Source organism: Panthera tigris, chromosome F2 (assembly GCF_018350195.1).
Source record: "Panthera tigris isolate Pti1 chromosome F2, P.tigris_Pti1_mat1.1, whole genome shotgun sequence".
In the NCBI taxonomy this organism is placed as follows: Eukaryota; Metazoa; Chordata; class Mammalia; order Carnivora; family Felidae; genus Panthera; species Panthera tigris.
In genome coordinates, this window is record NC_056676.1 from 44,977,136 (window position 1) to 45,003,289 (window position 26,154).

The following is a 26,154-nucleotide window of genomic DNA, read 5'->3' on the forward strand; positions in this document are numbered from 1 at the left end:
AAAGGGGGTGGAGACAAGAAGGGAAGAATTGGGAAGTGACGTTGTATTTCCCTAAGCTTGTAACTTCTGAGTAGAAAGGTAGACTCTTTCAAAACTATGCCCTACTCTTGATTTAACAAAGAAATTTCTTTGTTTTGGCCTTGATGGGGAAGAGGCAGGGTGCTTTCCCTGAGAATTTGTAACCATAGTCCTGTCATCACTCAGATTTTAGTTCCTTGCCTAGTCTAGGAACCAACCACCAAGACAGTAAGTTAACTTAAAATGTGCTCCTGGTTGGAGTGTTTACATCTCTGGATATCTAGTAGTGAGCAGATATTTGCTCTGGCATACACCTTCAATTACGGCAATGTATTTGAAGAAGAAAGCCTTGTGAAATGTATACTAAGAATCCAGAAAGTAATCCATCAAGAGCAAGATTTAGCAGAGATCTCTGATGACCAATTTAGATTCCTAGAATTTTCAGACAATGTAATTGTTAGAGACAGTATAAAATGGCAATATTTAAAATTATTATAGAAGCACAAGATGAATTTGAAAATATGAAAGAAGCACAGATGTAGTCCATAAAAACTAAAGAATTTCAAAAAGAAAAATATAATCTTTGTAGTTAGAAGTCACTGAATGGAATAAATAGATTAGAAACAGCCGAAGACACTATTAATGAACTTGAAGGTGGATACAAAGAAATTATGCAGAGTGTAGCGCTGAGAAGAGAGATGAAAATGTGAGATACAGGTAAATAAATCCAGACACTAGCATGAGGTGATTCTATATGTATCTAATAAGATCCTCTGGAAGAGAGACTAGGAGAGAGGCGAATATTTAGAGTTTTTAACCCCCAAAATTGATATAAGATGTGAATCTTCAGTTTTAAGAATCAGAACTCCTGAACAGGAAAAATAAATCTTCAGGTGGATACATTGTGGTGAAATCCCACTGTGCTAAAGACAAATATTTAAAAGCAACCCAAGGGAGAAGAAATTAACGACATTATCTGCCAACGTTAATGTTAATATTTTAGTTTCCTTTATTTGGTAATGAAGATGTCAAGGATAAAGTAAATTACTTGTTTTTGAACAACTATTCTATTTGAGGCACTGTGCTATCTGAAATTCTGTTCTACTAGGCACATACAATTTAGTGACCCTCTTTCCTATCAAAATGAGTTACTGAATCTTCTTGTCAGACTATATTCAGAAGTTGGAAGTTCTTCAGTACTTGGGTTCCACCCCCTTTCAAATAACAAGGTTTTTTCTTCTAGTTTTTCATACACAGAAATGTCATATTCCCACACCTGCAGTTATGACACAATAGGACAATCAGCGTTAAGTATGTAAGCTTGAAGAGGAGGAGGAGCAGGTTAATTCTTAATAACGCAGATTAGTTTTCCAAGAATGTATGCATTTAGTATGACAACGATATGTAGGAGTGAGACTCTGGTTCCTAGTTTTAAAGCTAGAATAAAATTTAATTTTGTTAATCTTTATGTTAAGAATTAAGTCATAAACTTAGTGATGAAAGTTTATTGTTTTAAATTAAGGCGTCTCTTTCATCCTTTCAGTATGAAACTGAGTCTTGTCAAATGTATATTGCCATTGTTGATGTTAAAAAAAAAAGAGAAGCTGATGTGTAGATACATGTTGGTCCGTAAATGCTTGTTGATTTTCTTTTTTGCTGGTATTTATAGCAATGTGGACAGGGAGGGATTGCTGAGATGCAAGTGAGGATGGAACAATGAAAAGTTTTTGCTGTGGAGGACTTCGTGACTTGTTCCTTGTTAATATTTAAAGTTCACTTCTGTCACCTCATTATCACTGGGCACTACACTTATGAGATTACTTTTTATTTCTTGCTATTTAATTGGGTGTGGTTCAGTGGTTTTATTTTATATTCTGTTGAAAATATTAAATGACTTTTACACAGATAATTTGGCTTCACCCAGCTCTGGAATGTCACTTTATTTGCTTTTCCATGTAGAAGCAACAAAATCATCATCCTCAACAACAATAACAAAATAATCGCTTTTTTTTTTTTTTTTTTTTTTTTTTTAACATTTATTCATTTCTGAGACAGAGAGAGACAGAGCATGAACGGGGGAGGGCCAGAGAGAGAGGGAGACACAGAATCTGAAACAGGCTCCAGGCTCTGAGCAGTCAGCACAGAACCCGACCCGGGGCTCGAACTCACATACCGCGAGATCGTGACCTAAGCCGAAGTCGGACGCTTAACCGACTGAGCCACCCAGGCGCCCCAATAATCGCTATCTTTTAAAGTTTGCTCTCTCCTATTTGCTTATAACTGGGAGCCATTTGCAGTCTTTATCACCTACTGAGTCTTAGATGTACCAAGAAAGCTGGTTAGTTCTATCTTACTTGTCCTTGCCTACCAGGCCACTCCTGTTCAGACTTCTCCTATCTTCTCATGTGATCAGTCTTTCGTTTCACTTTCTTCCTTTATTCTTCCCCTGAAAAGATAAATGCTTACCTTTCACTATAAATCAACTATTTGGAAGCTCTTTCCTACTTTATTTTATGTAATTTTTTAAGTTTATTTATTTTGAGAAGTGGGGAAGGGTAGAGAGAGAATCCCAAGCAGGCTCCACACTGTAAGCACAGAGCCCAACGTGGGACTCGAACTCAGGAGCCATGAGATCATGACCTGAGCTGAAGTCAAGAGTTGGACGCTTAACCAGCTGAGCCACCCAGGCGCCCCTGTGTAATGTTTTTTAATAGCTCTGCTAAAATGGCTGTCCCTTCAATGTGTATTTTAAAAGAATTTATCTCTTCCCTCTTTCAGAAGACTTTATTGGTTTACTCTCCTGTTATTATTTTTGTGTATCTAGCATGTGTCATGGCTGCTTGAGTGTCCTGAGTGATATTTTGGTTTATTTTATTAAATTAGAGTTGTATATGGCTTCTAACAAAAATTACAGTCCTATGGGCCCCTTTCATCTTCACTGCTTTTTTATAGAGGCAGTGTTCTTCAACTTATTCTTAAGTATTTACCTCTAAATTTCTTTTTTTTTTAAATTTATTTTAAACATTTATTTTTGAGAGAGAGACAGACAGAGCACAAACAGGGGGAGGACAGAGAGAGAGGGAGACACAGCATCAGAAGCAGGCTCCAGGCTCTGAGCTGTCAGCACAGAGCCTGACGCGGGGCTTGAACCCACAGAATGCAAGATCATGTCCTGAGCCGAAATCGGATGCTTAACCGACTGAGACACCCAGGCGCCCCTACCTCTAAATTTCTAAATAAAATGCTTACATCACAGATTTCTTACCTTCCATGTGTAGATATAATCTACATTAATTCTAAACTTTTTTTTTTTTTTTTTGAGAGCGAGAGGTAGTGGGTAGAGAGGCAGCGGGAGAGAGGAAGAGACAGAGTCTTAAGCAAGCTATACTCTTGTCATAGAGTCTGATGCGGGACTCCATCCCACAACCTTGGAATCATGACCTGAGCCCCAAATCAAGAGTTGGATGCTCAACCGAGCCACCCAAACCACCCAAGTGCCCCTACGTACATTCTACTACCACAAACTTAGTGTCTTAAAACAACATAAATTTATTTCCTTTACAGTTCTGTAGTTTAACAGTCTGAAACGAGGGGCATGTGGGTGGCTCAGTCGGTTAAGGGTCCTACTTCAGCTCAGGTCATGATTTCATGGTTTGTGAGTTCAAGCCCTGTGTCAGGCTCTGTGCTGACAGCTCAGAGACTGGAGCCTGCTTCCCATTCTGTGTCTCCCTCTCTCTCTGCCCCTATCCCCCTCGTGCACACTCACTCACTCACTCTCTCTCTCTCAAAAATAAATAAACACTAAAAAAATTAAAAAGTATGAAATGAGGGGTGCCTGGATGGCTCAGTCGGTTAAGTGTTGGCTCTTGGTTTCTGCTCAGGTCATGATCTTGTGGTTTGTGGGTTTGAGCCCGGTGACGGACTCTGAGCTGGCAGTGTGGAGCTTGGAATTCTCTCTCTTCCCCTCTCCTACTCGCTTGCTGTCCCTCTCTCTCAAAAATAAACATTAAAAAAATTTTTTTTTAAAAAGTCTGAAATAAGTCTCATACTAAAATCAAGGTGTCAGCTTGGCTGTGTTCCTATTGCAAGCTTCTCATAATTTGTTTCCTTTTTCCACCTTTTGAAGGTCACCTGTATTCATTGGTCTGTGACCTTCATCCCTCATCTTCAAAGCCAGCAACATCACTGTAACAGTGCCTCTGGTATTATATGTCTTTCTCTGATTCTCCTCTTTTGCCCCTTCCTTTCATTTTTAAGGATTTTGGTGATTATATTGTGTCCACCAGGATAATGGATAATTTCACTATTTCAGATCAGCTGATTAGCAAACTTAATTCCATCTGCAACCTTAATTCTCCTTTGCCGTGTAAGGTAACATACAGTATTCACAAATCTTGGGTTTAGGATGTGGACGTCTTTGGAGAGGGTAAGTAGGGGGTAGTGGGGTGGCATTATTGTGCTTACCAAAGAGGCTTTAGCTTTTAGGGCTGACACTCACTGGCTGTCTCTCTCTTTAGGCTTTTTTTTTTCTCCTAAATAATCCAATTATTAGATATTTTTTGCTTAAATTTAGATTCATTGTTAACATATTATGACTGTATATGGATGAATTGTAATGTATACTACCAGTAAATAATTTTTACGTGTGCAACTTTTATTCTTGGAGTTAATAACTGCCCTATTAAAATTTGGTTAGTGTTCTATGTATTTATTATTAATTCCCCAAAACTCTTACAGAAGCTTGTCTTCTCTCAGTAGTTCAGATACCTTAGTTTTAATTTTTTTTTGATGAATAAAAATGGAATTTTTTCTTTTTTTCTTTTTTTAGTACAACTTACTGTCAAATTGGCTAACAAACTGTGTGTAAAGTGTGCTCTTGGTTTTGGGGTAAATTCCTGTGGTTCATCACTTACATACAACACCCAGTGCTCATCCCAACAAGTACCTTCCTCAATGCCCATCACCCATTTTCCCCTCCCCCCCATCCACCCTCAGTTTGTTCTCTGTATTTAAGAGTCTGTTATGGTTTGCCTCTCTCCCTCTCTGTAACTATTTTTTCTCCTTCCCTTTCCCCCTGGTCTTCTGTTAAGTTTCTCAAGATCCACGTATGAGTGAAAACACCTGATATTTGTCTTTCTCTGACTGACTGACTTCACTCAGCATAATACATTCCATTTCCATCCACGTTGTTGCAAATGGCATGATTTCATTCTTTCTCATTGCCAAGTAGTATTCCATTGTATCTATGAACCACGTCTTCTTTATCCATTCATCAGTTGATGGTGTACTCATTATTCTTTTAGTGTACTTTTTTTCTTATTTCAATTTCTATTTGTTTCTAATCTAGAGAGCTATCTTGAAGTTGCCTTTTATCATTGTCCTGGGAATTCTCTTTTCTCTTATGTTAGATCCCCTGTTTCTTTGCTCACATATGTGATTCTCTCCTAATTTACTCCCTGTTTTTGGTGGAGCACAATTTCATAGTTATCTTTCCAGCAGACAAAGTAAGCTGTTTTTCAGATCTGGTATGTCTGATGAATCTTTCTTCTGCTTTCATGTGTGATTGATAGTTTGGCTGTCTGTAGACTTGCAGGTTGGGAATAATTTTCTACAGAATTTTAAAAGCATTGCTTTATTGTCTCCTTGTTTTCTACTATTGCTCTTGAGAAGTTTGATGCCATTCTGATTATATGTTGTATATTTGTATGTCATCTGTTTCTATTTTTATTCATTTGCTTTTTTACCTCAGAGCTTTTAGGAACTTCTCTACAGGTGGTGGGCTTCTCTGGGTATGCTTTTTCATTTGTTGTGATGGATTTATGGTATACCTTTGTAAGTTGACACTTTTGTTCTACCGGTTGGGCAAATCTAGAATTATTTTTTTGATTATTTTCTCCATTTTGTTCAGTAGTCTTTTTGCAACTTTTGATTTTTAGATATTTGCTTGTTTGTGATGATCCTTTCATTTTATTGTCATTTCTGTCCCATTTTCAATCTCTTGGGATTTTTTGTTTTATTATACTGTAAATTTCTCCAACTCTCTTTTTTTCCAGTTTTTCTATTTAAGGAGAATTAACATCATATTTTTAATTTCTAAGGGCTGTTTTTTTCTTTGAAAATTTTAATGAAACATCTTATTTTTGTTGTATCTTCTGTATTCTCTCTGAGGATGGTAATTATTATTATTACTAAGAGTTTTGTTTTTGGCTTTGTTGGTTTACCCCAGCTTTCTATTTGTTTTTTAAAATCTCTACCTCTTATAGTGATTTCCACATATCTGATAATCCTTTATATTTAGAATAAATTACTAAATCTGTGTGTGAGGTTGGAGCTTGTTGATGCTGGTGTCATTGTAGGGGGATTGGATGCTACTTATTTTTTGTTGGGGAATAATCAGCTACGAGTATAATCTCCTTTTTTCTTGGACTGGCCAGTTTCCACTGAGAGAAATCCTTCCATTTCCTTCCTGAAGGTTATAAGTCTGTCACTCAGAGTTCTTAGAGAGTAAAGAAAAAAAAGATCTCATCATCCAGTATATATACTATATATAGATTTTTAGACAATTTCCTCTTTTTAACATGCACCCTTTTCTTTGGTTATATATTCCATAGTCCAAAGTCCTTTTGGTTTAACCTCTCCATAGTGAACTGTTAGTCTTGCCAGGATGAGTGTGGGGTAGTTGCATGACTGTATTGTTTAGGGGAAAGGATCTGTGGCTATTAGATGGACTTTCAGCCGCTCATCTTTTAGCCTCATTTGCATTCCTTCCCTCTGAATTGCCTGGTTTCTTTAATTTTTAATTTTTCAGGGGTTACTACAGATGAAGTTGTTTCTTAGTAGAATAGAAAAAAGTGCCATGGGTAATGGAACAAAGTCACATCTTGTTGCTACTTGTTCATCAGATACTCATCTTTCAAAATTTTGATGATAGCTCTTGCCTCTTTGAATAAGCTCTTGCTTATTCAGTTACTGTTTTTTCATTTTTATTTATTTGTGGGTTTAAGGCTCTAAAAAAATTTAACAGTTTTTTAGTGGTGGTTAATAGAGGCAATATAGTTAAATTTATGTGGGGTTTGACTCCTTAAACTTTTACTTAGGTATACACACAGATATGTGGGTCATTCTCATTAGTTTATCTTTTAATAGTTACAAGAGTGATCATGAGCTGATTACTGAACTTTGGAGAGTTGGTACTGAGGGTTAAGGTCTCAGGGAGGATGGAAGAATTATGGCAGACAAGAAGTTGGTGGAAAAAGAATTGGTGTTAATGGTGTACCACAGGACTAAGAATATGTGTTACAAGTTGGTATTTTCCAGAAAAGTACTACAAGGAGAAGAAATAACAGTGCATTATTTTATATTAACTTCTAATAAAAATTCAGTATTTTTAGATTCTTTCATTGATAGTGTATACAGTGTAAAATTATATTTCACTTGCTGTGTCTTAGGGATTCCCTCTTCTCATCCTCTAGTGGACTATGACTGTAGCATTTGAGTAAATGAATGCGAGAGTGCTCTGTGAAGGGAATATTTCAAATGTTAGATACTGTCATTATCTTTGTGATTGTCCTCTTGACTCATGTCAGCTCTTCTCTAAATTAAGTTCTGTGTAAAGTTCAGGTAATTTCTGATTTAAATACCTTGAACAGTAACTACAAAACTTTGGCCTCCACATGTAGCAATAGTAAATAGTGGCTCGCCTTTAGCTATGTGATTACTCTGCTACTTAGTTAATGTTGCCTCTATCCAAAGCCATGCTTTTTTAGTTTCAGAGCTTTTGTTCTTTTAGTTTCACCATGGGGAGAATTCCTTTTTACACTTTCAGGAAGCATCATTCATGTAGGACACAATGAATGTGCTCTGTGTTCTTTTCCACCTTCCTAGTGCTTACGTTTGGGCATTTTACAAATTTTGGTTTGAAGGTAGAGTGGAAAGAAACCAAGGTTATTTTTTAAGAGTTTTCTGGGGCACCTAGATGGCTCAGTCCGTTGTATGCACTCTTGATCTCAGCTCAGGTCTTTATCTTAGGGCTGTGAATTCAAGCCACACATTGGGTTCCCTGTGGACAGGAGCCTACTTAAAAAAAAAAAAAGACTTCTATTTTAGATGGGGGCCTGGCTGGCTCAGTCAGTTGAGCATACGACTCTTGATCAGGGTCATAAGTTCGAGCCCCATGTTGGGTGTAGAGATTACTTAAATAAATAAACTTAAAAAAAAAAAAAAGCCCACACCTTTTTTTTTTTTTTTTTTAAAAGAACAGTTTCAGGTTCATGGAAAAAGTGAGGGGAAGTTAGTTCACATGTATGTCCTGACCCACACATGCACAACAGCCTCTCCCTATATCAGCACCTCCCACCAGAGTGGTACTTTTGTTACAATGGATATACCTATATACTCACATATCATAATCACCAAGTCCATGGTTTTCATTAACAAGATTATTTTTTTCTAGTAGCTTTTCTTCATTGTTGAAGCCCATCAAGATATGACTGTAATTTATTATTTTAAATCTGAACTTATGGCATTTAAAACAAATTATTTCATAAAAAAGATTTTCTTGAGAAATTATGCATAATGATGTAGTTTTTAAAACAAGCTTTGAAAGATTTGAGAAATGTAATGATCATAAAAATGTAAACTAAGTTCGTGATAGTCTAAAACAAGATAATATATATATAAGATTCTTACCAGAAGAGGTTCCAGGCAACTTCTTCCGATAAGAGTACTATATAAGTATGCATTGGATATTAACAGAGACCTACCATTTGTCAGGACACCTGGCTGGCTCAGCTAGAAGTGCATGTGACCCTTGATGTATGGTGGCGAGTTTGAGCCCCATGTTGGGAATAGAGATTCCTTAAATAAATAAATTAATGAACATTAAAAACAACAACAACAAAAGACCTACCATTTGTGATTTTTTTTAATATATGAAATTTATTGTCAAATTGGTTTCCATATAACACCCAGTGCTCATCCCAAAAGATGCCCTCTTCAATGCCCATCACCTACCCTCCCCTCCCTCCCACCCCCCATCAACCCTCAGTTTGTTCCCAGTTTTTAAGAGTCTCTTATGCTTTGGCTCTCTCCCACTCTAACCCCTTTTTTAAATTTTTTTCCTTCCCCTCCCCCGTGGGTTTCTGTACCATTTGTGATTTAAGATAAGTCCTAAATGTTATAAACTGTACAAGAAACAGTGATATAAAATAATTTAAAAACAAAGCCATTTTGGCATATTCATATTCTTTTGCTTTTATATCTACCAGGAATTAATTCAATTCTTTTCATTCTGAACACCATCAGCAACCCTTGAGAGAATCTTTCAGTAGCTCTTGTCTGCTGACCGTTATCTAGGTTCTTTATATGTTTTGAAAAATTGGCATAGAATGAAAGTCTCACTGTGGGCACTTGAGGGCTAGAAGAGGATATCATTCCATTTTGTATTCCTCTCATCTACCGTAATGATTAGACCCGGGTAAATTATCCACTAATAACTTCCCACAACTGCAATAGATGTTAAATATGTAGGGTAGCTCAGCCTCCTTTCTTACAAGGAGAAATGTGATTTAGGCCTTGTCACTCTCTGACTTGAAACTTGGCAAAACCCTTATTTCTCTGAGTCTTGGTTTTCCCATAGATAAGATGGAAGAGTAATAGTCACCTCAGGATTTTGTTTTGTTTTGTTTTGATGATAAATAAAATAATAAAGTAGACATAGTGTTTGACACTTAGTGTTCTGTGAATGTTAGGTGCTCTGAAAACTAGTACTGCTGTTACTGTTGTTAATACTAAGACGATGTTTATATAAATACTTTGGCATCATTTAATTTTCTGAGGTACTTCCTTAGCTTTTAGAGTTATAGATTTTGAGAATCTGATAAAAACGTAATAACATTATAGAAGACTGTATCAATACACAACGTTTTAGAGTCCTGCTCTGGGGCTAATTGGTATCACTTGAAATGGAAACATCCGAGGTGGTGAATATTGGAAAATAGCAACCAATCAATACACATTTATATAACAACCACATAGAACTTAGTAAATTAATAGGTCCTTCTGAAGTGAGGGTTCGTATGTAAGAAGGTGTTTAAGATGATGTTTCGTAATTTGCAAATCGTGTAGTGTGCTAGTTAAACTGCAGATTCTTGGGCTACATCTCAGGAAGACACTTGGAAGATTATGGGGCTTCTTGAACATACTTAAGTTGAGATAAAAGTTTTCAGAATTGTATTTAACATATCTATCACAGAAAATTTATGGTTTTCTTAATTGTTCATACATTGTTCTGCTTAAAAGAGTTTCAGAGATGAATGATAGTTTGTAAGTGATCAAAATGTGGAATGTAGAAAAGAAGGGAAATTATGTTGGTGGATGTTCATGAATATAGGCAAAATGAATGTGAAGTCTTCTCTGATGGGATCAAATTGTATTAAACACCTAACCTTTTTTACTAGTGGGGAACTTTGAGCAAAACTTAACCCCTGCAGTCCAATGTATCTTAATCTGAAAATGAGGTTAATAAACATTTTTATTATAGGCCTGTTGTGAGGATTAAATAGGATAACATGCATAACACAGAGTAAGTCCTCAGTAAATGTTAGTCGATTAGGGTTTGTCATTATTATCATTTTAGTGATTTGCAATATTGTCAGTTCTTAAGGTTCCTCTGCCTTTTTAATTGTCACCTAGACGTTAGGCCAAAATGAGTTTTTCCCTTTTGAATTAAGTTTTCCCTACCATTTATATCATGGTAATTATTCTCTTCTGTGCTTCAATATCCTTTGGCAAGTAGCACATAGTAGAGATGTTAATATCTACTTTTTTGTTAATTGATACAGAATACCTTTGATTTCTCTTATATGACATGGTATGTCAGTTTTGCTTTTAAGCTATTGTATTTTAACCCAGGAGCTATTTCCAGCTGTCTTGTTTGTCTCTCTTACTCTACCTGACCAAGATAGTTTGAGGATCCTGTTTACTCAGAATGTTTCCTGTTTAAATGAAATGTCTCTGTCCAGATGAAATTCAATTTATAAGTTAAATTTGTTTCACAAATAAGTCTCTTACTCTGTATTTTAAAACCAAATATGATATTTTAAAGTTCTTCTGTTTTTTAAGCAAATATTTGTTTAAAATATTTACTTGTATTTCTTGAGCTTGACTAATCAAAAGCTGCCTACATAGGTATAGTTATGAGAGTTCAGACTATTTATTTTAAAATTGCATCCTTTCACCTCCTAAATGCTAAACTATGAAACCTAACACAAATACTGTAAGAACATCTGAGGCAGATAATTAAAGTATAATTAAGTTTAAATGCCTTGGTGAAGGAGTATAAAAATTATTTAAATTCAATCGGCTAGTACATTTGCAGTTTTCTTTTATTAGGTGTGAAATCTAAGAATCCCCTGCCAACTCTTGAGGGCTCAATCCAGAATGTTGAATTGAAGTACTGCAGCACATCATTGGTCAAATGTGCCTCTGGGACCATGGGATCAATAAAAATTTGTGCCAAAGCCCCAGGTATGTGCAGCTGGACCGTGTAAAACTTTATTGCCTGTATAGGAGAATTGGCCTTGCATTTTACAAGGAGCGTTACTGAAACAAGAATTTGCTCATTGTTCCTATGAATCAGAGGTTTTAAATTTTTATTTTTACTTAAAAATTTTTTTTTAATTGTGCCAGGATGATACTTTTTTATTTGTATAAATTAATTTTTATTTAAGGAAAAAACCCCTGCATAGTTAGGAGAATGGTTAGGAGGGAGAAAATTAAAAGTTTACTCTTACACTGTTGGGGGGGGGGGATAGGAAGTATAGATATATATGACACTTAAAATTAAATTAAAATGTTAGTATAATAAACAGATAACACAACTGTTTTTCAGTTTAAGGTTGTAATGTTCTTCATCCTGCCAATACTTTATTTCATATTTTCCATAAACTACTTGTAATTTAAGTTTTTTAGTGCAACCTAAATTTCTAGGTAAGTTTAAAAAGAGATACAAATTTTGCTGGATATTTAGAATACAGTATGTTCAAATTGTTTCCTTTTATAGTCTTATGTGAAATGTTCTCCATTCATTAGCTAAATATTAAGACTTTCTTGGTGTAGAGTTAAAAGTGCTTTTAACTTTATTAGTCCTACTTTTTAGAATATAAATGTATAGATAAAATGACCAAATATAACTGAAATGTTATATTATGATAGTATATTTTAAGATCAAGCATCCTCACGCTACTCCTATGTATATATTTTAAAGTTTATTTGTTTGAGAGAGAGAGAGAGAGAGAGAGCATGAGAGTGTGCGCGTGAGCGTGAGAGGGGCAAAGGGAGCGGGAGAGAATCCCAAGCAGGTTCTGTGCTGTCAGAGCCCGATGTGGGGCTTGGACTCAGGAACCCTGAGATCATGACCTGAGCCAAAATCAAGAGTTGGATGCTTAATTGACCGAGCCACCCAGGTACCCCTACTCCTATGTTTTTATATAAGAATTTTTTCATTAATGTTTCTACTCAGGTGACAGTGGAAAAGAGAAGTTGATTCCATTGCTTCAGGGTCCTTCTGACACTAAAGACCTTCATAGTAGCAAATGGCTCAATGAGAGTAGAAAGCCAGAATCTCTCTTAGCTCCAGATTTGATAGCCTTCACAGTCCAAGTTCCACAGTATATGGACTACTGCCATAATTCTGGTGAGTACAAATTTATCATTATTTACTTATTTTGCATTTCCTTTTCCAGTAAGGCTTTTAAAAAGGACTTTTCTTTTAACCAATTTGTGTTCGTTGGGATACTCTCTGCGGTTGTGCTCTTTGAAACTTAAGTGTTTTTGTATCATTTTTGATAAATGATGTGTTTGTAAACAATAATGGTTTTATTTTATATGAGAAATAATTTCATTTGTAGGTTGTAACAATCTTGGATTCATAACTATTAAATCCAACTGAGTTTTAAAACATACCATATCATGTAATATGTAGAAAAGAGTAAAAAATTTAAAACATTGGAAAGGAAATATTTTTCCTTGAGGTAGTATCACTTTGTGACCCATCATTTGCCATATTAAAATTGGGGGTTTGGGCCTTATCTCTAGTTTTGCAGAAAGAAAGAGATGTTGATAGTGGAATCAAGAAAAAAAATCTGAGGTCAATATACTATTTCTTAGAGTTATATTTTTTTTCTAGTAACATTTTGCCTAGAATTGATTTTATTTTATTCAAGCCCAGAATATAGCAAAGCCTCTTCTATTGAGAGGAGATACCAGAAGGATTAATGAAGACTAGGATTAAAAAAAGATAAGTAGAGGCCATTATCAGCCATGAATTCGGTTAGTCAGTATGTGGTTAGTAAAGCCAAAGTGGTCAAAAAGTTTAGAAATAAAATTGCTATATACAGATTTCTTAAAAGGGTAAGGGGTGCCAATTAAAAATTAAATGGCTAGTGAGGAAGTGGTTTCAAATAGCTGCCAAAGAGAACTGTCTTAATATTTAACAAGTATTACAACTTACAGAAAATGTTAAGCATTGCTGCCCTGAGTTGAAAGGAGAAACTATGAAAAGATTTGTAATTAACTAACTAGACAGAGTATATGGAGGCAAATATTAGAAGCAGTGCACAAGGACATGAAAAATATTTGAAAGATGAATTTTGTTACAGTAGCATTTCCAGCTGAGTGGCATGCACATTAGAAACTGCAAATTAGTATTCAGCAGTGAGTCAGAGAATCCTCTGTCCACATACTTCTGAAGACAGTAGTCCTCAAAAAGAAGTTTCAGCCTGGTGAAAGTTGGTATGGAACGCAAAGGAAAAATGTGAGGATGAGGCCCAACCCCAACTAAGACTGTGCATATGGATAAAAGATTTGACCTATCTTTTAAGGCAGGGACTGATAAACATTTTAATAAAGAACCAAATAATATTTTAGGCTTTGTGGGCTATATTGTCACTGTTTTGGCTATTGACTTCTGTTGTTATAGCATAATAATAGCTGTACACAAAATGTAAATGAGTGGATAGGAATGTATTTCAATAAAACTTTATTCACACAAACAAGGGGTGGGTCAGATTTAGCCTATGTCATTTACTTCTGTTTTAGGGAAAAGGGATTGGTGGTTAAATAAACATTATGCTTTTTAAAATGCCTATTTAATCATGTTCCTTGAATATGCTGCTTGGTGAACTTTTTAAAATAATTATCCATATAGTAGTTTTTGATAGGTTTTGTTCTCAAATCATTACATTATTAAAATGTTATTAAAATGACTGGACCATTCAGTTAGAATTTTGATGTCTAAGAAGGGGCTAAGCTTATTTAAATCTACCACATATTCTTAAGTTGGAGAGGACCCTCTTGTTTTTTGTTTTGCCATATACACAGTTAGAATTGATCAGTTAAGCTTATAATCTGATCTTTCTCATGACAATATTTATATTATTTTTTTTTTGTAATTTAAACACATTTCTAGGGTCACAAAAATGTATTTGCATTTCTAACCTTTTATTTAGACCTAAAAGTAAACTATGATTTAAAAAATTATACCTATGATATTTTAGGGTAAAGTTTTATGTTTTTTCTTGCTGTAAGAGATTTTGCCTAATCTTCGACATTAGTATTATGTTTAGTGATATGTTTTGGCTTTGTGTGTAAAATTTTAATGTGGTTATGTATTTGATGCTTTGAAATTACTTTTTTGGGTATGTTTTAATCCTAAAGTGTAATGTGTTTTTACTTAAACTATTTACATAGTTAAGTTAGGATATTTTTAAATTTAAATTTGTCACCCATCTTGGAACTGCCACCCACATTAATGGTATTTATGATACGGTAATGAGAAGACTTATTTTTTAAAGCCAGTTTTAAAATAGTATTGATTAATTTTTTGTTCCTGTAACAAGATTTAAATTGAAGATGGAGATGTGTCTGTGTATGTATAACTCAGGAGTAGACAAATCTTCAGTAAAGTCTTGAAGGATTGTTAATAAATTATTTCTTCATTTAAAATTTATTTACTTAAGTGTCACCCTTTTAGCAAGTACTTTCATGGCCCTTGTATGCAAATTTTGTCTCTCTTAAAAACACAGGTGCAGGTACACACTGGCACATACACATCTTATTTTTGTACTCTTCACTTTTTCTTAGTACTTTTCATAGTTTACCATAATATATATGTTGCTGATTTCTCTTGTTGATTTTTTTTCCTGCTCTTAGAATTTATGCTTTATTTAGGCATGAATTTTTGTCTGTTTTGATTACTACTGTATTCCTAGTGGCTAGAACAATATGTTGCATATAGTTGGCTGTCAATAGATATTTAATGAATGAATGAATGAACAAGTAAGTGATGATTACATTTACCTTTTAGTTTTTGAGGTCGGAGCACCTAAGGGGAATGACACAGAGTCAGAATTAGGTATTAATATTAATTAATACCATAATTAGGTAAAAAAGGACTGAAAGAAATCTTATGGTGTTAGTAAAACTCATTATAAAAATACTTTACAGTGTTTCTTAAAAAAAGATTCTGGGTAGTTAAATACTTCTAGTTGAATAATTAGAGGGAAGCACAGTAATCCTTGCTGTTTCACAGATTTCCAGGTGAGGTTGTTAATGAACGTTTCCCATAGGTTTATAGAATTTGAGTGAAAAATATTTGAAAATGGAGTCATAAGTATCAGCCAGGTGATGGGAGACAAAATGTGTATTCTGGTGGTGTCTGGTGATCATTCTAAGTGGCTTTTGAACATCATGTGTGGAAGACAACTGCCCTTAGCATATGCTCCCAAATTGAAGGTGGGGATTAAAACTAGGGGCCAGCAAATGTTTGGGATATATTATAAAAGTCAGTATGTTGAGCTTCTGACTTCGGCTCAGGTCATGATCTCACAGTTCGTGAGTTCGAGCCCCACATTGGGCCCTCAGCTGTCAGCAGAGCACTCTTCGCACTTCAGATCCTCTGTCCCCCTCTCTCTCCCCCACCCATGCGCGTGTGCTCTCTCTCGCTTGCTCTCGCTCTCTCTCTCTCTCTCTCTCTCTCTCTCTCTCTCTCTGTCTCAAATAAACATTTTAAAAAACGCTAAAAAAATTTAGAAAGTAAGTTTTGAGAGAAGGTTGGTTAGGATAAAGAGACAGAATTCTTTTTAGTGATGTCTACACCCAATGTGGGGCTCAGACCTACAACCCCAAGATCAACGCTATTGCTTTTCTGACTGAGCCAGCCAGGCACCTAGAGAGAGAGTTTTTTGACTTAGATTTCAGAATCTGAGGGAATGGACAGCTTTTTAGAAATGGGAATTAGGTATTAATATGACTGAAAGAAATCTAATGGTATTAGTAAAACTCATTATAAAAATAGTTACTTTACAATTTAAAAATAACTTTCATATATTTTTTTTATTTGTTTATAAAACAGGTTTGTTTTCAGCAAAGCAAATGTTATTTGTTTCTTAAGAGAAGCATGTAGAGACCTAGAAGTTGTCCAAGTGATTAACAGGTCAGACTGTGAACTTTATCTGGGGCTTCTAACTACTTAACATTTCCCGCTGTCCTAAGCTGTTTATCATTTTGTCTTTTAACCTTAGGGTCCAAATTACTAAATACTGCAGACCTTAGCCCTTAAAAGTCCTTCACTTTGAGAAGCTCCTTCCGTATTTCATACTAAGTAAACGCTGTCAAAAGAGGCATACTTTAATGATGCCACGGCATTTCTTTGTCTTTGAAGCCTCAGCAACTCCCTTTGCATATGCCCCCCCCCCACCCCCATTGCTGTCTCTACTTGACTGACTGATTGCAGTGAAGTAGCTGAAGGCTTTTGAGGGAGTCCATTGTGTCAGCCCACATTCTGTATTGTCAGTATTCACAGGAACTGGTTAATGACACTCCATTTTCTTATATTTGTATAGATACTAGGAATCAAGTAGAGGAATAAGATGCTCTGTGGCTCCTTCAGAGGTAGAAACACTTGGTGACCATATTGATGTATGTAAAATATCTTAAGAAGATGGGTTCTAAACATTTTCCCCCTGTCTTTTAAATATAGACTGGCTCTTCTTCATATGCTGTATTTTGCCTGTGGTTTATAGCAGGTTCTGTTTTGTTTTTTTTTTTTTCATTTTTAAATTTTTTAATGTTTATTTTTGAGAGAGGGAGAGAGACAGAGGGTGAGCAAGGGAGGGGCAGAGAGAGAGGGAGACACAGGATCTGAAGCAGGCTCCAGGTTCTGAGCTGTCAGCACAGAGCCCCATGTGGGGCTCGAACTCAGGAACCATGAGATCATGACCTGAGCCTAAGTTGGATGCTTAACCAACTGACTGAGCCACCCAGGTGCCTGCAGGTTCTGCTTCTTGAACAGTTTTGAGTCCTTGTTAATCTTGGTATTAATGTCAGAATAAGTTTTGAGGTGTCTGCTATTTAAGAACATAAAATGATTACAAAGTACTCTATGAATTTAGAATCAAAGGAACTTAGAAGTCTTCCATTTCAATTTCTAAGTCAATGTTAGGACTTTTATGTGGTTCCCTCTCTCTGTGCTCTAGGTCTTTTGGCCTTCTTTGAGTGTCTCACTAATGATTGTGCTTTTGGATATTGCTGTCTTTCTTATTTGGGATCCTCACAATTACCCTTATCCTTTTAACCTTATACCTGTTTAATTCTAGCTCAGTCTTAAGATCATAGCTCAACTACTACTTCTGCAAGAAATCTTCCCTGATACTCCTTTCCCCCATTCCCCACCACCCAATTCAATTAAGTAGCTCTCTTACATTCATTTTTATAGTCCACTGTACTTCTCTTTCATAACACTTAATGACAGTATATATTTACATAGTTGGGTGGTTTGAATGCTATCTTTCTTCACCACTTGGCAGTGAGTTACATGAGGACAGAGTTAGTTACTAGTTGCTTATCATTTTGTCTCTAGGAGTTAACATTGCCTGACATAGGGAATGCTTTGAGAAGTCATTTGGTGAATGAATGAAGAAATGAACATTTATGACAGATGGTCAAGTGTATGAGCATATTTGATAAGTAGTTAATCCGTTAATAAATATTAACAGCCTTCCTCTTTCTCTCCCTATGTTTCTCCCTCCTTTTTCTTCTATTTATGTACATATCTATCACTGGAGAGAATATCTACCAGATCTTTGTTAGCTCTAATTATTATTAGATCCTCTGTTGAACTGTACCTTCTATTTCTTGGTCTAGTTTTAGTGTTATGACATGAAATAATATACCAGCCTTAAATATACCTGACAAAACTTATTTTTCTTTACTTTATGTCTCACTCTAAGTATTTATCCTCTTTAGTTGTTGGAACTAACCCTATGACCATACCGTTTCTGTTGAAACCTTAGTCTTTCTTGGCCTCCAGGTGTTAGGAGAGGAGTCTCTGTAGGTCTTTTGGATTTTTGCATATCTTGTGAATGGTGGCACTGATTGCCCTTTGTTCTGGACTGTCTATTCAAGGATGTTTGTGTAGTCAACAGCCTTGGAAAGATAGATTTAGTGTCCCTCTGCAGCCAGTGGGGAGGGTATGTTAACTGTGCGTTATAAAAGATTTGGTTCTTCAACTCACAGTTCATCTCTTATCCTGCATCGCTCTGCATGTGCAGACTTCAGTCTGGATACATCTTTGGTGTCACCTCTGTGAAACTTGGCAGAGGGAACTGCTGCAAATGTGTTGAAAGTTGTGCTGCTTGCTGTGCCATGAATAATAAAGTCCTTTATCTTGACGCAGGAGTCTCTTGTCTTCTGCATCATTCATAACTGTGGTAGGGTTAAATCTTAGGCTCACAATTCTTGACACCAGAGCAGTGTGGTTTCTTGTTTCTCCTTGTTTCTCCTTGTTGAACCATCTTCGTGTCTCTCCTCAAATATGGTAGCCCTCCTCATCTGCTGAGGATATGTTCCAAGACCCTCAGTGGATGCCTGAAACTGCAGATAATACTGAATCCTATATATACTATGTGTTTACCTATACATAGGTATATGATAAAGTTTAAGTCATGAATTAGGCATAATAGATTAACAACAGTAATAATAAAATAGAGCAATTATGCAATATACTGTAATACAAACTTTACGAATATGGTCTCATTCTCAGAAAATCTTATTGTACTGTACTCATCCTTACGATATAAGATGATAAAATGCCTATGGGATGAAACAAAGTGAGGTGAATGATACAGGCATTGTGATATCAGGCTACTGTTGACATTGTGAGGATATCAGAAGGAGCATCATCTACTTCTGGACTGTGGTTGATCGTGGGTGACTGAAACTATGGAAAATGAACCTATGGATAAGGGAGGACTACTGTATGTTTCTTTCCTTAATACCTTCGTCATTCCTGAGATTTTGTTACTGGTCCTCTCCTTTAAACTTGTATGTTGTAATCAACACTACTGTTTTTAGCAACCAACCATATGTTATATCTTTTCTTTTGAGATCCAGACTCCAAATTTCAACAATCTCTTGACCATTTCCCTGTGGATATTTTAATGCTGCCTAACACATTTAAAACTAAACTCAATGTAATCCCTCCACCCCATTTCATACTCCATTATTCACTATTTCAATTAATGGTACTATTTCCCTCTTAATGCTGTAAATTTCAGCACTAGTTCAGTTGTTCCTTCTTTTTCCTCCTGCATATGGTAGATGTTCCATAAAAGCTTTTTTTTTTTTAAACTTAATAGTCCAGGCTAAACATAATAAATTTATTTTAGTCATTTCCCATATGATTTGTGTTGAGATTCATTGCCACACTGATTACTTCCACTACTTGTTTGAAAATGTCTCTCTTAAAATTTAACACAATCCCCCACATAGCACAAAGTGAAGAGTATATTCCCAGATTGGTGTAGTGAACTTCTATTTAGTTACTATTTGTTTTGAGTTTATGTGCCACTGGAACCAAGAATTATTCTTCACACAAACTACTTTTAAGACAGTTTTTCATATTTCATGTATCTATATTAGTTTATGAATTTACATGAAGAACTTCACACTTTTTTTCTGTGAAATTTCATATAATTAATTTTGCCCCACCGTTAGTAAAGAAGATACCTTTGACAGTATCTGGTTGACTGTAGTTATTTGTACAAGTAGGATGAACATGCTGTTTTTGCTTTTATATATAAAATGCAAAAAAAAAAAAAAGTTTCTTCCTAAGATTAGAAAACTAGAATTACGTGATTATGATGTTATTTTAAAATAATGAAAAACAAGTGTTCGTCTTAAAATGTCATTTAAATATAATAGTTTAAGCCAATGTTCCTATTCCCCTGTGTAATCAGTTTGAGAAATAAACACAAAGTTTTCAACTTTGCTAGGTTGTCCTGTATTAAAACTTGTATTTTACCCATCAAATGTAAGCAACTTTTGATCACTGTTATTGGAAAAGAAAATCACAATTACAATTATTGTCTCTGGAAATTCAGTTAAATTGGTGGGTAGTTTCCTTTCTTGATTAAAACATACCAGCAAACACACACAATCTTATTTCACCATTCAAGTTGGTTGGTTAGAATGTGAATTGCTAAGGAGTTTCTAAAATGGAGGCAGTACTTTAGATTGTAAAATTTAATTTATGGGGAATGTTTTTTTGTTCCAAAAAATTCTCCTTATAATATAGAATTAAGTGAATTGCCTTGAAGTTATGTTTTTAGTATTTTTGACAGGACACATGAGTAAGAATGCTTATATATTGTAGCAATTAAAGACAATTCACATTTGTGGTTTGGGCATAAATGTGTAAAAATTATACCCATCTATCTTATTACATTTCCTCTCTCCTCCCCAAGGACTTTACTATGTACTTTATCTGTAATTGTTGCCAGTTTTCTATCATGTTCCCACTGGGCTTCTGGTGCAAAAAATCTTATCCTCTTGATGACAGAGCTTGCCTGAATGATTTCATGCTCCTAGCATTTTTGTTCACGGGAATTAGGGGCAAAATGTAACTACAGCTGAACAGAACGTCTATTTTTGTAATTTTGGAGTTTAGGCCCTGTTATTGGAACTAAATGAAGAGATGCAGGTGTTCTCCAGTCCAAGCCCTTTGGGAGTTTTGATGGTAGATGCTTGAAAAGAAAATGCATGTGTTTCCAGAGTCAAACAGCAGCTGTGAGACAAGGATTTATGTTTTTCTCAGAACTTTGGGATTTCAAAATGTTACATTTAATCACAAGCACAGAAAGGGGAGCAAATGTTAAAGATGTTACGCATAAAAGTAAGTTTACTGATCTCTTTACCATACGAACTAGTTGTGGGAATATAGGAGCAAAGTGATTTTTAATCGTAATATAAACAATTTGTAAAGGATTATGATAGTTACCAGGACACAGCCTTTTGAGAATGTTGCATTTGTGTCATAGAGAATTTTTTTATCCTACTAATTACTGAAGTTTTTTTTTCCATTTAGACGTACATGTACACACACACAATGAAAGATTTGCTAAAGTATTTGCCAAATGCGTTTTGACCATAATTATTTTTCGAAAAGTTTAAGTGATATCTTGTAATAGCACAACACAATGTTTTCAGGTAGAAGAAATGTAAATTTCTGTCTCAGATAGTAATCAAGGGAATTTCCAAATATATTTAAAACATATATATATTAGAGCTGATACATATTTCATAGTATTACTGTGTCTAGAAAGTACCCTGTTTTAATCATGTTTTCCTTCAAAACTTAAGGTTTTTTTCTCTTGGGTCTTCTTTCCCACCTTGTTGTCTACATCCAACTGATGTCTATTCACTTAAAAATTTTCTTTGCTGTAAACCTGTGTGTGTGCAGTTCTGAAGCTGGGAGTGAATCCTTTATTGTGCCTCAGAATCTAACCTTCTCCCTGATTAAAATATTTCCTGGATACCATGATGCTAGGAGACAGGAACAGGCTCAATAGCAGCAGGAAATTACTTTGTTTCTTTGAAAGGTCCCAGATTCTGGAGGCAAGCCAATGGGAGATACCTCTTAAGACTGTTAGTGACCAGTTGTTTCCTTCATTTACAGCACAAGGTCGAAATTTTGCATTTTTTACTGCCTCTATAGTAAAAAAAGTGGCAAAGTAAAGAAGTAGTAGCTTCATAGTAAATTGCTGTACAAGAGGTGTTTCAGATTGAATGGACTTCAAGCAAATATCACCATTAAATGTGTAATGTTTTGGGGGTGCCTGGGTGGTTCAGTTCGTTAAGCATCTGACTTAGCTCAGGTCATGACTCGCAGCTTTTGAGTTCGAGCCTCGCGTCATGCTCTGTGCTGACAGCTCAGATCCTGGAGCCTGCTTCAGATTCTGTGTCTCCCTCTCTCTCTGCCCCTCGTCTGTGTGCACGCTCTCTCTCTCTTTCTCAAAATTAAATAAACATTAAAAAAGTTTAAATGTGTAATGTTTTGTTTATATATATATTTTAAAGTTCATTTATTTTGAGAGAGTGAACGAGTGCGAGCAGGGGAAGGGCAGAGAGAGAGAGGGAGAGAATCCCAAGTAGGCTTCCAGTTCAGCCCTGAGCCTGCACTCATTCCCACAAACTATGAGATCATGACCTGAGCTGAAATCAAGAGTCAGATGCTCAGCCTACTGAGCCACCCAGGCACTGCCCCTGTTTTGTATATTTTTATATGAATCAAAAGATAACATTATCATTTCAGTTTATATTTAGAATATGATATGTTTTCAAAGTGAATTTTTGTTTTTGCATTTCCTATCCAGATTTAAAGTTGGCTATATGGTAGCTGCCATGTTGGCCAAAAAAGAATAGAAGCCTTAGTAAACCAGTAGGAATTGACTTAAGAAACACTTAGAAGTGAAATTCACACCAGTGTTTACTACCTGACTCTTCCCTGTTTGTCTCACCCCTTCTAGAACAAGATTGATTCTACAGATAGCTTTTGCATTTCTTCTAGTCAATACAGTATACACAGGAATCATCCTTATGCCATTGCTTTGTTTTGTGAATAAATGATGAAAGTCAGCTGTCCATTAATGTACGAGAGTTTAAGCACTTTTTTGGGAGTCTTTTTTTTTTTTTCCACCTTCCTCTGATATTAGCCTTTATTCTTCTCCTTTACTTTCTCTCTTCCCAATCAAGAACTCCCTTCTAAGTAGCACTTGGACCATACATATCACATGACAAACAGTCCTAACTATTTATAGGATTCCTTCCTCATGAGAAACTTGGCATTCCTAAGGGCAGTGATCATGACAAGTACATGATACGTATTTGGTACATACAGGATAGTTCAAAGGCAATGATTTTTTGCCATTTGGGGATAGCTTTATTATCTACAGGCCCACATCATTTTATTGCTAAATTGGTCTGTGGATGGTGGTGGTGGGGGTTGGGGTGGATATAGTCTAGCTTCAGCCTGTTAAAGAATAATGGGGAAAAGAAAGTACAGTCATGACCCTTGTATAGATATGAAATAGACAAATGTTAAAGATTACTAGCATCATTATCAATGAAAGAACCAGGTACATGTTACAACCAGATCAAGGAGAATTAAAAAAAACCCAGACATTTATAGATCAGTAATGCTGCAATAAATTTGGAAATGGACACAAAACCAGCTTCTTCCATAGTGGGGAAGGGCGGTCTATTGAACTTCTACCTGAAAGAATTTATTTACATCTATAGTCAATAATTATTTTGCGTTGTTACCAGTTATGTACAAGGTACAGATTTGTAAGAAAGCTCAAAGGCACTGAAATGTGCAGAGTCTCCATAGAATCAGACTCAGATAACCTGGAGGAGTGTACTCAAAACAATGCAAAGCTTTTCATTGAAGCACAAGTTTTTTCCTACAAGCCTTACTAAATTCCAGATGGCTAGGCTATTTTTAGCTGTGGGTGGTTTAAATATAGAGGCAGGTCAAAAGTAATTTTGTGAGGCAGAGATTCAATACATGGAGGGAAAATTAAAGGGAAATAATGCCACCGGCAGAGGGCAGTGATGAAGTAACAGTTTCCTCATGTTCAAAAGTAGTGATTGTTGAATAATTGTGGGCTAATTCTGTAGACTATACTTGAGTTAACTTTTGAAATCTTGTCGTATAAAGGTCTCTTCAGCCAGGTGCTTTCTCAATACCTACAACTTTCTAGAAAAAAAGGCAATTCGTTTTTAAGTAAATAAAGTGTTCTAAACTGATTTTTAAGTAAATAATGTGTTCTAATTTATTAAAAAGCTTCTCCGTGGAAAGTATTCATACAGAAAATATTTGAGTATGTACTCTGTGTCAGGTACTGCTTTAGGTATAGGGGTGTGTGTGTGTATAAGAAGGAGGAGTTCCCTAACTTCACAGAGGTAACATTCTCGATTATAACATTTTAGTTTTATTTGCTAATTTGTTATATTGCATTTTGCTTATGAGAATTAAGTGTTCTATGTAGTGTTATCTAAGCTAGAAGAGGCCTTCTTCAAATGTAAAAATTATGTCTTTTGTGATTTTTTTTCCACTGACCAGATAGAATTCTGAAATAATGTGAAAGTATTTGTAAGAGTATACTACACAAAGTTGTGCAGAGCTCAATTACAGATAAATAACAAAAACAAAAATAGAAATTCACCACAGCAAAATGTACAAAGGAGACAAGAGTAAGACACAAATGATAAACACATGAAAACCTTGAAACTAATAACTAAAGAAATAGATATTTAAAAAGGAACACTTTTTAACCTGTGAAATTGGTATTTGATAAATTGTAAAACTGAAAACTGAGAAATTGATGAGATGAATACTTTCATAAAGGTCTGGAAGGACTGTGAATTGGTACAGATTCTCTGGAAATCAATTTAAAAAAAATTTATTAAGGAACTTAAGAGTGGTCATTTCTCATAATCCATTTCCAGACTATAAGGGACTAATCCAAGATCCATTTAAAGAATTATATTTAAAACTTAAGGGTATTCATGTCAGCTTATTTATAATAATCATAGGTCATCTTTGTGGTCCAATACTAGGCAAATTATAAAATAGAGTATATCCATAGAAGAACATTTTTTAAATCAGCCAATAGAAAATGCATATATCAGAAAGTATTCATAATTAAAAGCTTATAAAAATATAAACCTACATATGATAAATTTAGTTTTAAATATTCCCCCCGATACACATACATACACACACACTCATGTATTATGTTCATAGAAAAATTGCTAAATTTTGTGACTGTCAATGCTTGCTGCTTGATGTGATTCTGAGTCCTTTCTCATTCATATTTGTATTCTTCTACGATAGTTGATGTACTTTTGCAAACATAAATATTTTAAAATACTTATTTTCCAAAGCACTTATTTACAACTGAGTTGTTCATTATTATTGTTTTGCTTAAAGTACGCATTCTTGCACATTAATTTTTATATATAAACTTTAATATTTAAATAAAATTTAAATTTGAAAGCACCTATGTGCCCTGAAATCCACAGCATATACAGTTCGTTTTTTTTTTCTTTTTTAACCATTTTTGAGAGTGAGAGAGACAGAACATGAGCGGGGGAGGGGCAGAGAGAGAGGGAGACACAGAATCCGAAGCAGGCTCCAGGCTCCCAGCTGTCAGCACAGGGCCCAACGCAGGGCTCGAACTCACGGACTGCGAGATCATGACCTGAGCTGAAGTCGGACGCTCAACTGGCTGAGCCACCCAGGCGCCCCTACAGTTTAGTTTTAGGTTTTGTGGGGGCTCCTGGGTGGCTCAGTCGCTTAAGCATCCGACTTCAGCTCAGGTCATGATCTCACCCTTGGTAAGTTCGAGTCCTATGTCAGGCTCTGTGCTGACAGCTCAGAGCCTGGAGCCTGCTTTGAATTCTGTGTCTCCCTCTCTCTCTGCCCCTTCCCCCGCTCATTCATTTTCTCTCTCTCCCTCCCTCCCTCCCTCCCTCCCTCCCTCTCTCTCTCTCTCTCTCTCTCTCTCTCTCTCTCTCTCTCTCTCATAAATAAATAAATACATAAATTTAAAAAAAAGGCCTTGAGGGTTTTAGTGTATATCTGAATAAAATACCAGATTTCAAGACAGTATAATTTGCATTTCTCCTTAAATAGTTTTAGTCTAGTGACTAAAATGTTTAAAATCACTTAATTTTTCCTATAATTTGTTTTCTATTTATAATTAAAATATATTTTTTCTTTAAATAAAGTTGAAA

The 26,154-nt window shown here is 35.5% G+C and overlaps 1 protein-coding gene across 16 annotated transcripts in view; it reads left to right on the forward strand.

Moving 5' to 3' along the window:
• Positions 1-26,154, forward strand: part of VPS13B (vacuolar protein sorting 13 homolog B) — a 798,280-nt gene that overhangs the window by 225,801 nt on the left and 546,325 nt on the right. For 13 of the 16 annotated variants that reach the window (XM_042972776.1, XM_007073303.3, XM_042972777.1 and 10 more), the window contains exons 18-19: positions 11,410-11,544; positions 12,539-12,712. In XM_042972776.1, coding sequence (XP_042828710.1) covers positions 11,410-11,544; positions 12,539-12,712 — 309 coding nt within the window. Of the gene's footprint in view, positions 1-11,409; positions 11,545-12,538; positions 12,713-16,429; positions 17,128-21,022; positions 21,145-26,154 lie in introns of those variants that run through there. The other 3 variants (XM_042972789.1, XM_042972790.1, XM_042972788.1) reach the window with 3 other exon arrangements.